Genomic DNA, 15,476 nt, shown 5'->3' with positions numbered 1-15,476 from the left:
CTTGATCCCCTGATCTCAGGTTATCCAGCCACCTCGGCCTCCCAAAGTGCTGGGATTCTCATGCACCACTATGCTCAGCCTGGGACAGAATTGTAGTCCAGATGTCACGTGCTGGTCATTGCCAGGAGGTTGTGTTTTACATCTCTTCTGAGCTCACCAGCTCGGCGTGGGTATGTGGGGGCGGGACGTAGTTATACTTGGCCAAGGGAGTGCTTAGTCTTGCCTCAGTGCCACGCACCACCCCACATTCTGTGGTTCAGGACCTGGCCAGGCTCGCTGAGGTTCTCACAGCCGTTTAAGGCAGGGTTGGCTTCTGCTTGTCCTTGCATGCTGTGAACTCTCACTTTCTGCCGCTGTTACCTCCTCTGACTTTTGCTGCTGATGCCTGCTGCCTCGAGTCCCTCCTGGTGAGTGTTGCTTAGGCTCAGCTCACACCTTCTCCTGCTCTTTAAGACCTCACCCTAGGCCTGCCTCGTGTCTGCTGCCCCCGTGCCAATCCCCCCCACCCCAGCCACACTCCTGCTTCCACGGCCTCCTCTGGCCTGCACCTACGTGTGCCCTGGAGCTGCCCACTGTTCTTTATCTGAATCAGTGTCTGTGCCCTGCAATTTAGTTGTATGTTCCTCATTCTCTAATTTCATCCTCTAAATGGCCATCTTCTCTCCCTTAAGAGACTGTAGGCTCCTTGCAGGCAAAAGCTGTCAATAGGATGGGAATGAGAACGGTTCTGACAGATGACTGGCACTTCTGATGTGCCAGGCCCAGGGCTGGGCAATTTACCTAATTGTTTCATTCCATGATGAAATAAACCTGTGTGATCCCATCTGACAGATGAAGAGGGGTTGAGTGGCTTGTCCAAGGTCACCCAGTTGGGCAGCAGTAAAGCAGGGATTCTCAGCACATCTGTCTGTCAGCCTGCGCTTGTCACCACTGTGCAACCCTGTGCTTGTTGCTGGATTCACATTTCCTTGGGTGTTCTTCCCGATGGCCTCCACGGAGTCTGCTTCTTGGTGGCAGAGCAGCCTCCTGATGCTGTGAGAGCAGATATGACATTCTCTCGCCAAGATGCCCAGGGCCGGCTTCCTTTGAGCACAGAGAGTGGGCTGGGCTGAGGACACTCAAAGCCTGGTGTGTTCTCCCACCCCTACTTCCTCATCCAGTGCACCCTGCCCTGTGCCACAGCCTCTCTCCCAGCCCCTTTGCCTGCGAACACCGAAGCTGCCAGAGGATTCTCCCTGAGCCTGCAGGGATCCCCGGGCTGCAGGTCTGCCATCTCTCACTAGAGTAGGTAAGAAAAATGGAAACACAGATCACCAAAAGGCCCCAAGGAGAGGCTCTGGACTGAAGACAACGACCCCGGGTTCACACCCCCCACCTGGACCTTTCCCCTCTTCAGCCTCCCTCCCCTTCCCCCAATCAGAAGCTTTGCTTTGGGGCCCAAGCCCTTGGCTAAGCTCCGCCCCTCTCCCAGCATCCTAAAGTTTAGGGGCTGCATTCAACTCAGAGATTTCCAAGTAGGGGGTGTGTTGGAGGGACTTCTGAGGGCAGCCTGCCCTGGAAGAATCGGGGAAAGGCGGCGTGCGTTGCTGTCCCCGAGGACATCTGTGTAGCTCCCTGGGAGACCCTCTGCCCTTTCCCCCTCCCACCAGCCGGGCGAGCAGGGACCCAGCCTGCTTATTATCACCTGACGCTGCGCAGCCACTGATCCCATTGGTGGAGCCAGATTCGGTCTGGCTCTCTCGTTCTTTCTCCCTTCTCTGCCTCTCTCTCCTCCACGCTGCTTTGATTTTGCTCTTGCCTCTCTTCTTGCGCTGCTTGGCTGGGAACATCGTCTCACCAGGGGCAGCAGCAACGCGCTGCACAGCCAGATAGGAGCTGGCTGCGGGGCATGGAAGCAGCCTCCTTGGCAGCCAGGAGAGAAGCGAGCACACACCACTGTCTGTGACCCAGGTGCCCGGCCGCTGTCCCCTGCCTGGGAGCTCATCCACACAGAGGTCTCTCCCTGTCCTCCCTGCCGGCTATTCCTTTGCAGAGCCCAGTGGAGCCAGGTGAGTACCCTTCCTCCTGGAACATGCTGCTGTCAATCCTGAGTAGCCGGGAGCTGGGGGCGCTAGGGTCCTGCCACCACCCGGGGTGCCCACCTGGACTGCCAGGCCTGACGACCTTGTTCCCTTTTCCCCAGGCCCTTGGCAAAGGGGTTAATGGCTGAATCCAGTCTCCGGGGCACCACAGTTAGTCACTCTGTGACCATTCTGCTGCAGTCAGCGATGCCAACAGGGACAGCAGGGTGGGGGAAGCATTCCCTGTGGCAGGGCGGCTGTTCTGAATGGGCATGGGGAAGGGGCACCGGTGTGTGAGGCGCGTATGTGTGTGTGTGTGCATGCTTGCGAGTTGGCTGGAGGCTCGCTGGCGCAGATAGGTCCCTCTGCAGGCAGTCATGCTTGTGTGTGTTTCGCCTGGTGTGAGGCATGTCTAGGAACATAGCTTTCTGGCACACGTGAGGTACATGTGTGGGGGGGACTTGTGAGGTACATGTGTGGGGGGGACTTACTGAGTAGCCGGTGGCTGTGCGTGGGTGGGGGCACTGTGAGGCAGTATATTTAGGAGTGGCCACGTCCCTTGTCATGTGTGTGGGAGTGTATGCAGATGGGGGGTTTCTGCGTGGGGAGGTGAGACCCAGAGCAGGATGGGGTAGGTGGAGAGAAGAGGGGGCAGAAATCATTGTGGGCAGAGCCACGTAGGTGCACAAACCTGTTGGCGTGAAGGCTCAGCGCTGGCAGAGTGCGGCCAGAGGCAAACACATTTTCAAAGTCTGTGTCTTTGAGCCTGGAGATAACTCGAGAGAGGATACCAGACTTCGGGCGGGGGCTGCCGTGTGTGTGAACACACATGTGTGTGCAGGCAGGTGTGTAGGTTGCGTGCCTTCTTGAGGTGGCAAGCATGCATGTTGGTGCCTGTGGCGTCCTCTTTTCCCCAAATATGGCTTGTGAGGAGGTGTGCGTGGACGTGTGCGTGCGTGAGCCTGTGGACGTGAACATGTCTGGGTGTGCATGGAGGCGACAGCTTGCGGAGGGGACACTGTGGGGCATTCTGAGAATGTGGACGAAGTGCATAGATGGGTGTGTGGGAGTAAAGACGTCTGCGGAGGTGTGGGACGCAGGTGGGTGGGCTCTCTTGGCGCAAGTGTGTATGTGCATGCGTGCCTGCCTGTGTGTGGGTGTGTACATGCCTGTCTTGGGGTGGACCCACACGGGAGTGTGGGTGTTTCTCGGGTGTTGCCTCAACGTGTCCCTCACACCCTGCCCTTCCCCAGTTTTCTGGGTGGAGAGGACTTGGGTTCACACCCACCCCTCTGTCCCCGCCGGCTTACTCACTGCCTCCCTCCCAAGCTAGGGTGGGGATGTCATCTCAGCTCTCCCAGAACTGTAGGGAGGAAGGGACAGGCAGACACCCAAGTCTTAGAGACCCCCGCCTCCAAACACAGCTGCCTCTATTTCTAGGAAGACTACAAGGAGAGGCAGGACTAGGTGCCTGCTCATGGGAAGAGTGTGGGCTGCCTCATTCACAGAGTGGGTGGGTGGGTGCCACTCAGGGCCTCTTGGGTAGGAGTGTGTCTATGTTCGTTTGTGTGGGTGCGTGTGCGTGGGTGCTTGTGGGTATGAGGGGCACATGTGTCTCTCCCTCGGAGCTTCTCACCAGGAGCCCAGGAGATGAAAACTCCCCACTGCTCCATGCCTGTCCCTGCAAATTAAACTGGTTTATTATGGTAGGGTTGCTTCCAGACACCCAATCACATCTGTCTGATTTTGGGGTGGGCCTGGTAGCACCCCCATGCTTCTTTACCATAGGATTCCCCGTGTACAAAGCCACTGGCATTTGGCTCTGGGGTGGGAGGCTACAATGAAAGAGGACTTGAGTGACACCTGGGGCAGGTAAGGGCCATCATCCTTAGCCTTCACCCTGTACCTGCCACCCAGGCAACTCACAGGTTAATACAGAGGTGCCAGGCTCTGGAGCAAGCTTAATTGACAGGAAGGTGTGGGCTGGATCCTCTGGAAGCTATAAATAAAAGTACCTGCTTTCGCAGGCACAAGATGCGCTCACCCCTAGCTCCTGGGCAAGGAGAGGAGAAAAAGAGGGGAGAAAGAAGAGAAGGAGGTGACACTGGGAAAAACGAGGGGTGCCAGGAGCTGGGATGGAGGAAGGGATGGAAAGCAGGAGATCAAATGTCCCTGGAGAACACCCCACTCACATCTGTGGTCTCCTCCCAGACGCTGTCACTCCCCTCCCCTTCTCCCTTCCTCATCCCGGAGTTAGGCCAGCCAGGCCAGAGTCACGGCCAGAATCGGCTCTTCCCAGCTAAGGCACATGTGAGAGACCATGGTGAGGTCCTCTCATGCCTGGACGAGCACCAGACACAAGGGGAGAATCAAAGGAGTAAGACAGGGAGGGGACAGAAAATGCAGTTGCTTGAAATGATAGAAGGAAGAAAAACACAGGGTGGAAACACCACGGGCACCCAGGCATGCACACGTGCCACATGTGTGCCCCTTCGCCCCCACAGACGAGGGGACGTGACCTTAGCTTAATGATCAAGAACTTGGGTACCAGAATTAAATCATTTGCTCGATGCGTGGCCTTGGGCACTTTAGTACCTCCCCCACCTCAGTTGCCTCATCTGTAAAATGGGGACCATGATAGTGTGTCCCCGTTGCCAGGCTTGCATGAGATGTCTGTGAAATTATGAGCACATGGTTGGTCCTCAGTAGATGCTAACGTTAAAAGTCATGATTGAAATGAGTCTAGAGAAGATCGACAGAAAAAGAAAGAGGGATCTTCAAAAAAAAGTTACGGGTGAAAAAAGAGCTTGAAGCTGGCTGTGCTGTGTGGCCCTCCCACCACAACGTGTCCACATGCACCTATGTGGGACTTGTCCTCCCAGCCGTGCACCGTGGTGACCCTTGCCGAGGTCCCCACAGCAAGGAGAGAGGCCTGAGTCCGAGGGCCCTGGCACCTGTGGGCTCTTGGCTGTCACCTGCCCCAAGCCTCGCACCTCCGCTCCACAGCAGGTGCTTCCTGCGTTTCCTCCGCCTCTCACCCGGCCTCTCCACCCCCACCCCCTTTCTCTTTTCACGCCTGCTGGCTGAGGGCCCCCTCCCTCCTCGGCTCCATCTGCTGTAAATCTGTCCCCGCCCGGCTTTGCAGCGTTCCCACTGCCTCTGCCACCTGTCAGGTGCCGTCTGCTCTGCAGACCCCTCGGAAGAGACCAGTGTCCCCTGGGGCGGGCACCCCATTCCACCTTCTATCCTCCTCCTCCCGTTTTCCCTGTGCAATCTTTTTTGTCTTACTCACGAGGCAGGTGGATTCCACGGGTCCCTGAGGTTCCGCCTCGCCAGGGATATTGGAAGGAGGACATTACAGAAAGCTCGCTGACTCCTCCCCTCCTCCTCAGTCCCCACAGGAGACAACCCTGGGAGCATGGAGCTGCTGTCCACACCGCACAGCATCGAAATCAACAACATCACCTGCGACTCCTTCCGCATCTCCTGGGCCATGGAGGACAGTGACCTGGAGAGGGTCACCCACTACTTCATTGACCTCAACAAGAAGGAGAATAAGAATTCCAACAAGTTCAAGCACCGGGTGAGTAGACGGTGCCCTGGGAGCCTCTCCCCCACACCTGTTCCTGAAGGAGGCCGGATAAGGGAACACTTGGAAGGGATGGTTTGAAGTCAGGGGCCTGGTTAACACCCACACTCTTCTTCCTGTGTCATTTTGGGAAAGTTACTTGACCTCTCTGAGCCTCAGCTCCTTCCCTGGTGAAGAGGGAATAGCCATGCCAAGCCTCTCGGGGTCGTGGAGAGGATGCAGTGAGTCATGTTTGCGTGGTGCTTGGCCGGGCGCCTAGCACAGAGGGAGCGCTGTTATCAGCGCCACGACTGCAACTGCGACTTCAGGCAGGGGCAGAGAGCCCGGGTGGGGTGCGGCGGCAGGCATCGCCTATGGGGATGACGTCTCAGGGCACAGACTCGCTGTTGGCTGGGTGGGCCACGCGGGCCTCAGTCGGGGCGGGGCCCTTTTGCTGTGGCCTCACTTCTCCCCTTTGGGCCCCTCACCTGCTGGCCTGCCATTTGCTTGGCTTAGAAAAGGAATGGGAGAGAGTCCTCCGTGGGTGTGTCCTTTTCTGGGGTTAAAAGCCAGTGTGGGGGTGAGTGGGAGGAAGCCCCCATCCTCTCAACCTGGCAGAGGCAGGGGAGCGATGTGGCCAGCTGGCTCCCAGGCCGACGGCCCCAGCGTGGGTTACTCACCCGCTCTCTTTCTCTGGAACCATTTCTCCCGATTTGGGTGTCTTTTGGCAGGCCAGTTGCCACGGTGACGTGAATGTTCACCACCACCCCCTTAACCCTCCCCGCCAAAGAATAAGGCATATTTTCCCTTCCTCCCTGGCTTCTCAGCATTTCCGTTGCCGTGGAGACGGCACTGCAGTGTGCAGAGCTCTCAAAGTCTCCTTCAAAAATGAAGGCCTTGCCGCCCTCAACTTTGTGGCTTTTCCCCTCCATTCCCAAGAGAACAGGGTGTGAGGGGGCTTCGAGGAGGGGCCAAGGCTGGGGAGCGTCTGTGTGGCCTTCCTGGGAAAATGGTGGCCAGGGTATGGAGCCATTGGATCCTCAAGATTGGTCCTGCTCAGGCGAAACGGGGCCATCTGGGGAGTGGGGGTTCTTGGAGGCTGCCCAGATCAGGCATGAACCCCAGTTTGATGCCTGGCTCTCTGTCTGTACCCTATTTCTCAGGATGTCCCCACCAAGCTCGTGGCCAAGGCAGTGCCACTGCCCATGACGGTGAGAGGCCACTGGTTCCTGAGCCCCCGCACGGAGTACAGTGTGGCTGTGCAGACAGCAGTGAAGCAGAGTGACGGGGAGTACCTGGTTTCCGGCTGGAGCGAGACGGTGGAGTTCTGCACTGGGGGTGAGGTCCTACTGTCACACCCCTGTCCTGTTGCTTAGCATGTCAGGCTTAGCTGTGTTCAAGGCGGGGTCTTTCCTCGTAGTGCAGCAAACACTGACGAGCACCTTCTGTCCACCAGGCACCATGCTTGGGCCACACACAGGGAGACACATGGGTATGACACTCTTCCTGCCTCCAAGAGCCTGCCCTTTCTCTTTGCTCACCAAAGGCAGATGTGAACCCCACTAATCATGTTGGCACGACGACTTCCATCAACAAAGGGAGTTACTTTTCCGGCTTGGTACCAGATCACAGGCATCTTTTTAAACACTGTGGTCAAAGGTGCATGATGTGAAATTTGCCATCCTGAACATTTTGAAGCATACAGTTCAATGGTATGAAGTATATTCACAATGTTGCACAGTCAATCTCCAGAACCTTTTTTCTTGGAAAACCGAAACTCTATACCCATTAAACCACCACCCCCCATTTCCCCGGGCAGCTGCCATTCTACCTTCTGTTTCTATGAATATGGCTCCTCTAGGTAGCTCATATCAGTAGAATTGTACAGGATTTGTCTTTTTGTGACTGGAATATGCCAGAATTTTCTTCTTCTTTTTTTTTGAGACAGAGTCTTGCTCTGCTGCTGAGGCTGGTGTGCAGTGGCACGATCTCAGCTCACTGCAACCTCCGCCTCCCTGGTTCAAGCGATTCTCCTGCCTCAGCTTCCTAAGTAGCTGGGATTACAGGCGTGCACAACCATGCCCAGCCAATTTTTTGTATTTTTAGCAGAAACAGGGTTTCACCGTGTTAGCCAGGATGGTCTCAATCTCCTGACCTCGTGATCCACCCGCCTCGGCCTCCCAAAGTGCAGGGATTATAGGCGTGAACCACTGCACCCAGCCAAATTTTCTTCCTTTTCAAAACTGGATAGTATTTCATTGTATGGATAGACCACATTTGTTTAATCAATTATCTGTCAACGTGCACTTGGTGGAGCAATCACATTTCACTTGTTCTGAGCCTCCGTGTAGCCTGGGAAAATGGTCCTTGGTCAACGGCCCTGCAAACTCTCTTAGCAGAACTTAACTTGTAGACTCCAGCATAAACAGTGGACTTATGTGTGCTTTGTCACTCATGACTCAGGTTCTGCCCCCACAAGATTGCATTCTTTTGGTGTTCACGGTGAGAGCTGCTCCAGATCTCTCTGTCACACGGAAGGGGCAGGGAACATTCTCAGCCTGGGGCCTCTGAGGCTGCTGGCTCCATCCTTTGCCAAGATTTATGCCCCAAGTCTCCTTGAGCTGCTGTTGTCTTTTGAGTGGTGCTTTTTCTTTTTTTTCTCCTTCTGCCTTTTTTTTTTTTTGAGATGGAGTCTTACCCTTGTCACCCAGTGTGGAGTGCAGTGGTGTGATCTCGGCTCACTGCAACCTCCACCTCCCAGGTTCAAGCCATTCTCCTGCCTCAGCCTCCTGAGTAGCTGGGATTACAGGCAGCCACCACCACACCTGGCTAATTTCTTTGTATTTTTAGTAGAGATGGGGTTTTATATGTTGGCCAGGCTGGTCTTGAACTCCTGACCTCAGGTGATCCACCTTGACCTCCCAAAGTGTTCAGATTACTTTGAATATCTCAATACTCAAAGTAATATTCAGGGGTGAGCCACCATGCCTGGTCTTTCTTATGTTTTGAGACAGGGTCTTGCTCTGTTGCCCAGGTTGGAGTACAGTGGCACGATGATGGCTCACTGCAGCCTCAACAACCTCCCCTGAGCCCAAGTGATCATCTCTCCTCAGCTTCCTGGCCTCCTGAGTACCTGGAACTACAGGCACATACCATCACGCCTGGCTAATTTTTGGTATTTTTTGTAGAGATGGGGTTTGCCATGTTGGCCAGGCTGGACTCAAACTCCTGGGCTCAAGTGATCTTCTGCCTCGGCCTCCCAAAGTGCTGGGGGTCACAGGCATGAGCCACCATGCCTGGCTGAGTGGTGCTTTTTCTTAGCTCTGCTGCAGAACCCCACTCTCTGGAGGCCTCTTGCTCCTGGTGGGGAAAGCTTCTTGGTTTACCCCTAAGTCCTCCATGTGCAGTAGGCATTTAATTCAAATTGGGGATCTGGCTTGAATCCAGTCCACACTCCTCTCGCCAAACCAAGCACTCTGGTCAGGGATGCATCCACAGGGAAGGGCACCTTCTTCTAATTTGTACCAAGGAGCTGTATGTGCCAGCACCAGCCTTGCTGGGGCCCCAGGGTCCCAGGCCCAGGCCCAAGGGGTTCAATGCTGCTATCCTGTTTCCAGCCTTTCGTTTCTCCTGAGATGTTCAAGTTGAGAGCTGCTGCTCCAGACCCAGGCCTGCCTAAATATTGCCCAGGCTGAGTTCTCCCGAGACCCTCACGAGCCCTCACCTGTAACTACAGCTGGCTTCCATTGGGGTGGTGTGGGAAGTCTATGCACTGGATTTCAGGGGCTCTCCCAAAAGAACCTCAAGCCCTCCCCTCTCAAGTCTTCCTTTTTCCTACCAGACCTCTTTTCACATGAGGATGGGATCACAGCTCCTGGGATCCCTGGCAGGATAACTGGGCAGCCCCCTGCATTTTCTGACCTGGAAAGCCCTGAGGCTCTGGCAATGTGGTTGCAGAGGTGATGAGGACACACAGCAGGCAGCGCCCCCGTTTCCAGCAGAGGCCAACTGGCCTGTTCCCATCTGAGTTTAAGGTTCTGTGACTGTCTAGTCGCTCCTGCTGCTCTGGCAGGCAGAGGTTGGCCGGCACGCACGGGGTGGGGTGGGGTGGGGTGGGGAGAGGAGGTGGCTGTGCTTCTCAGCTGGCCCTCAGCTCACCCACTGCGTCTGGGCTCTTGCAGATTATGCCAAGGAGCACCTGGCTCAGCTGCAGGAGAAGGCCGAGCAGATCGCAGGCCGCATGCTCCGCTTCTCTGTCTTCTACCGCAACCATCACAAGGAGTACTTCCAGCACGCCAGGTATGGGCGTGGGTTCCGGCAGGACCCGCCAGGCCTCTCCTCCCTCCCAGCCCGCCCTGCTCCTGCCCTGGTTGTCCGAGGTTACCCCACCCTCGTGGCTGCCAGTCCCTCCTCCAGGGTTGACATGCCCTGATGTCACCAGGCTGGCTCTGAAGAGACTGCTACTTTGGGGACTGGGCCCAGGGAAGAGCAAGGGCTCCGGGGATGGGGCCTTCTCCAAGAGTGTCGTGCTAACGAGTCTGGGAGAATGAGGTCTGGGTTTGCTCCCCCTCTGGGACAGCTCCTTTCAGGGGGTCTACCACCACAGGTCAAGCCAGCTCTCCGATTTAGGCCCTGGAGCCAACGAGGAGGTGGCAGGGAGCGCACAAAATGAGGGTGTTCTGGGCACAAAGGGTTCTAGGAAGCACCCAGCTTAGTGGTTTTCAAACTGGGTTCTCCCTCCAGGGAGACATCTCAGTGAGCCCTTCAGAATGCCGCTGTGGGGTAAGGGGGACCAGAGGATGAGGCTTGGTGGGCCCCACACCTGACTTCCAGCCAGAGCAGCCTCAGTTTGACTTGCCTGTGACCCATCCACATACAATTTCTTTTGGGGAAAAAAAGAGGTTCTGTAGTCTAAAAGTGTCTGAAAATTGGTGATCTGCTCCAACACCCTCTGCCTGCAGAAGAGGAGCCTGAGGCCCACAGGGAAGCGGCTTGTTCATTTGAGCCAGGGAGTCACTTGTCACTGAGGACAGCCAGGACCAGGCAAGAGTGAGGCAGAACCAGAAGTACCCACCCTCCCCACACCTACTGGCAAGTGCCCATATCCTTCTGAGGCTCAGCCAGGGCAAGCAGCTGCTCTGTTTTTTTTTTTTTTTTTTGAGATGGAATCTCACTCTATCACCCAGGCTGGAGTGCAATGGCGCCATCTCGACTCACTGCAACCTCCACCTCCTGGGTTCAAGTGATTCTCCTGCCTCAGCCTCCCAAGTAGCTGGGACCACAGGTGTGCGCAACCAGGCTGGGCTAATTTTTGTATTTTTAATGACATGGGGTTTCACCATGTTGGCCAGGCAGGTCTCAAACTCCTGACCTCAGGTGATCTGCCCTCCTCAGCCTCCCAAAGTGCTGGGATTACAGGTGTGAGCCACCACACCTGGCCTCTGCCTGTCTTTATCCTTGCAGTCAGGGCAGTTTAAATCTCCGGAGTCTCTGGGGTTTGTATTAAAGAAGCAAGACCTGCTAGGTGGCTCACGCCTGTAATCCCAGCACTTTGGGAGGACAAGGTGGGATCGCTTGAGCCCAAGAGTTCAAGACCAGCCTGAACAACATAGTAAGACCCCAGTCTCCACAAAAAATTTAAAGAATTAGTCCGGGCATGGTGGCTCACACCTGTAATCTCAGCACTTTGGGAAACCGAGGCAAGTGGATCACAAGGTCAGGAGATCGAGACTATCCTGGCCAACTGGTGAAACCCTGTCTCTACTAAAATAGAAAAAATTAGCTGGGCCTGGTGGTGGGCACCTGTAGTCCCAGATACTTGGGAGACTGAGGCAGGAGAATCCCTTGAACCCAGGAGGTGGAGATTGCAATGAGCTGAGATGGCGCCACTGCACTCCAGCCTGGTGAGAGAGAGAGACTCCACCTCAAAAATAATTATAATAATAAAATAAAATAATTAGCCAGGTGTGGATGGCTTGAGCCCAGGAGTTTGAGCTTGCATCGAGCTGTGATTGCACCACTGCACCTAAGCCTGGAAAGCGAGTCAGTGGCCCAGTTTGGGCTCCTTTATCAGCGAGAATGGGAGAGACAGGGAGCACCCATGTGTGCCAGGCACCTTACTTGGTGCCAGGATGTAAAGATAAAGGCACAGTCCACCCTTTCGAGAACCTCAGAATCCCGTCAGAGTGACAGTATGGAAATAGTCCGTGTACAAATTACATGTAATTGTTTAGCACAATTTAGTGTCCTGGCCAGGTGAGATGGCTCACACCTGCAATCCTAGCACTTTGGGAGGCCGAAGCAGGAGGATCCCTTGAGGCCAGGAGTTCAAGTCCAGCCTGGGCCACATAGTGAGAAGCTTCGGTGTCCTGCACATACTAGGCAGCCAAATATTTGTTAAGTGCAAGTGCCTGCTCTTCCAGGAAGGTTTTAGAGGAGAGCAGACGCTTGGCTGAGGCGTGAAGGCTGATTAGGAGTTTGCCAAGCCAGGCGGAGAAAGGTGGGGAGGGCGGTCAGTGCAGCAGAAGGACGAGCCCTGCACAGGGGGCACGAAGGAGGCAGGAGACCATGTGCACAGGGGGTGGGTAAATGGGTGGGGTGGCAGGAGGTGGGGAGTGGCAAGGGGAATCGCTGGGCTCAGGATGTAGAGATCAGATCATGAGGTGCCGCGCTTTTCACGCACCCCCCATCAAAGGGTTTCAAGCTGGGGAGTGACAGCTTCCCATCTCTTCTCTGAGAAGGAGTGGGCTGGATGAATCCCTCTTCAGGGCCCTCCCTGCTCTTGCATTCTGGAACGTTCTATTTGTGACTAGTGGAGGCGGCTGGGGGAGGACTGGGAGCTGGGCTGGCTCCCTCCCTCCTCGACCACACGCAGCAGCCAAGCCTCAGCCCGGCTCACCAGCCGCATCTTCTCTTCCCTTGGCGTGTCTCCCTGGGGTGGGCAGGACCCACTGCGGGAACATGCTGCAGCCCTACCTGAAGGACAACAGCGGCAGCCACGGCTCCCCCACCAGCGGCATGCTCCACGGGGTCTTCTTCAGCTGCAACACGGAGTTCAACACGGGCCAGCCCCCGCAGGACTCCCCCTACGGCCGCTGGCGCTTCCAGATCCCGGCCCAGCGTCTCTTCAATCCCAGCACCAACCTCTACTTTGCGGACTTCTACTGCATGTACACGGCCTACCACTACGCCATCCTGGTGCTGGCGCCCAAAGGCTCCCTGGGGGACCGCTTCTGCCGCGACCGCCTGCCCCTCCTGGACATTGCCTGCAACAAGTTCCTGACCTGCAGCGTGGAGGACGGGGAGCTGGTCTTCCGCCACGCCCAGGACGTCATCCTGGAGATCATCTACACCGAGCCCGTCGACCTGTCCCTGGGCACCCTGGGGGAGATCAGCGGGCACCAGCTCATGAGCCTGTCTACTGCCGACGCCAAGAAGGACCCCAGCTGCAAGACCTGCAACATCAGCGTGGGCCGCTAGGGACTCCTGGGGAGCTGGGGGGCGAGGGAGAGATGAGCGCAAGGTGAAGGTGGGTGGCCCAGGTTCAGGGAGCTGGCTTTCTCTCTCCTGCCCCCCTGCTCCTTCCACGCTGCCCAGCTGCCTTCCCCTCGCCCCCTAGCATTGGAGGCAACCGATGGTGGTCCTCTTCGTAAGTGTGGCCCACGCCCCGGCCTGGCGGATGTGGAAAGGCTTCTCGGCCTCCGTAGTGGGCGGCTGGGCCGGATTTCCAGAGAACTTCCCCTCTCCTCTGGTTTCCTTGTCCTACTGTTGTTTGCGGCATCCAGGTCTCTATCTCCCAAAGACCCGCCCACCTCCTGGGCTCTCCCAGGGAAGCCTCTCTGGGCCAAAGCCCACGTGTAGCGTGGCTGCCTCCAGAGGAGATGCAGAGAGCTGTGGGGCGATCTTTCTCAGTCGCACTCACCCCACTCAGGGCCAACCACAGAATGCCCCCTCCCTGCTGAGCTGGGTCTCTGGGGCTTCCCACTCCAGGCCCGGACCCCTTCCCCCTATAAATAGTCTCCTGCACCACCGTGACGCCCTGGCTGCTCCTTGCCCCAAAGAACCCTCTTCCTGCATGGGAGAGCTGTCCCTCCCCTTCTCTACCTGCCCACCAGGATGCCCCCCTGCTCTCTAGAAAGGAACTCTTTTTTTCTCTTGGCTTTGGGGGGCTTCAGGGTGTGAGACGTTTCCTTCCTTCCACACCCCAGCATACCTGCTCCTTGCTTAGAGCGCTGGGGTCTGAGACAGCAGCCACTGGGGTTGAGGAGGGGGAGAAGACCCCTGAGACCCAGAGGTGCCCCTTCCTCAGCCGGGAGTGGGCCGCCTCACGCTCTGTGGGGGCCTGGCATGGAACGAGAGACCTGCAGGCTGTCCCGTAGGCCCCGGCACCCCGCCCAGCTGTGCACTTTGCTCACTCGCTCTGCCCCGGTGCCGTGACTGTCCTGTGCCCATGCGTGACCTGGACTGTGGACTCTCTGCTACTCCGCCTGTCCCCTGCCCACTGGCGCTGTCTGCTCTCCTGCCACACTGCTGGCTGGGAGCCCCCCCCCGGGGAGTTCTTGGTGAAGTCCTTCTCGGGCCTCCTTGTGTTTTTGCCTCATTCCTACTGTCGCACAGGTCATGAGGGTGGACTTCCTAAGATCAGCAAAGCCAACAGAAAGAGCCCGGGGGAGGGGCTGAGGGCAGCAGCGGGCTGTATGGGGGATGATGGAGGTGCCATCAGGCAGAGACGAGTGCAGCCACACAGTGACTTTCTCAGAGGTGACAGAGATGACGGATGAGTGGCTGGATTTCTGTAATGAAGGACAGAAGCAGTGAGGGGTTGGCAAGAGTGGCAGGTGGACAGCGGTCGCCTCTCTGTAGCCAGGGGGAGTTGCATGGCCAGCTGTCTCTCTCTGGGATGGGTCAGGAGGCCTGGAGGTTCTGGGAGAGGTGTGGAGAAGGAGCGAACAGGGCCCCAGGCCCTTTCCTTCCCCCTGGGCTGACAGCATTGCTGTTGGGGTGGCCTGCTACCCTCCCCTGGCCCTCTTGTCCCCCCAGGGCTGGGGTCTGCCTGCCTGTGCTGTGCTTGCGACGTGCATCAATAAACCACCGTGGCCTGAGGGCCCTGCTCGTCTCAGTCCATTTGAGCTGCTGTAACAAAATACCACACTGGGTGGCTCACGAACTGCAGATTCATTTCTCATAGTCTGGAGACTCAGGAGGTTATGATCAAGGAGCTGGCAGAAGCAGCGTCTGGTGAGGGCCTGCTTCACAAGTGGCTCTTGTCACTGTGTCCTCACAGGGTAAAAGGGATGAGCAAACTCTCCTGCCTCTTTCTTTTTTTGTAGAGATGCGGGATGGGGGGGTGGGGGTGGGGGTCTCACCGTATTGCCCAGGCTGGCCTCAAACTCCTGGCCTCAAGTGATCCTTCCACCTAGGCCTCCCAAAGTGCTTGGGCCACTGCCCCAGGCCATCTTGGGCCCTTTCAAAAAGGTACTAATCCCAGTCATGTGGCTCCACCATCATGACCTCATTGCCTTCCAAGGACCTGCTTCCTAAATCCATCATCTTCTGGTTAGAATTTCCACCAAGGGCTGCGGGTGGTGGCTCATGCCTATAATCTCAGCACTTTGGGAGGCTGAGGCAGGTGGATCACTGGAGATCAGGAGTTCAAGACCAGCCTGGCCAACATGGTGAACCCCCATCGATACTAAAACTACAAAATTAGTTGGGCGTGGTGGTACAGGCCTGTAGTCCCAGCTACTCCGGAGGCTGAAGCAGGAGTATTGCTCGAACACAAGAGGGGGAGGCTGCAGTCAGCCAAGACTGCACCACTGCACTCCAACCTGGGTGACAGAGTGAGACCT

The 15,476-nt window shown here is 56.6% G+C and overlaps 1 protein-coding gene across 1 annotated transcript; it reads left to right on the top strand.

Annotated features, from left to right (window-relative positions):
- The first annotated feature begins 1,495 nt into the window (after positions 1-1,495).
- PHYHIP (phytanoyl-CoA 2-hydroxylase interacting protein) lies at positions 1,496-14,730 on the top strand. The gene is made up of 5 exons (XM_012435340.2): positions 1,496-2,048; positions 5,453-5,643; positions 6,792-6,966; positions 9,810-9,927; positions 12,573-14,730. Exons 2-5 carry the CDS (start codon positions 5,479-5,481, stop codon positions 13,105-13,107), a joined length of 993 nt encoding a protein of 330 aa, XP_012290763.1. The 5' UTR covers positions 1,496-2,048; positions 5,453-5,478; the 3' UTR covers positions 13,108-14,730.
- Positions 14,731-15,476: the final 746 nt, after the last annotated feature.

Source organism: Aotus nancymaae, unplaced genomic scaffold (assembly GCF_030222135.1).
Source record: "Aotus nancymaae isolate 86718 unplaced genomic scaffold, 86718_ANA_hifiasm-v0.15.2.pri h1tg000079l, whole genome shotgun sequence".
NCBI lineage: Eukaryota > Metazoa > Chordata > Mammalia > Primates > Aotidae > Aotus > Aotus nancymaae.
The sequence above is the reverse complement of the archived record's forward strand: the minus strand, read 5'-3'. Positions and strand labels throughout refer to the sequence as shown.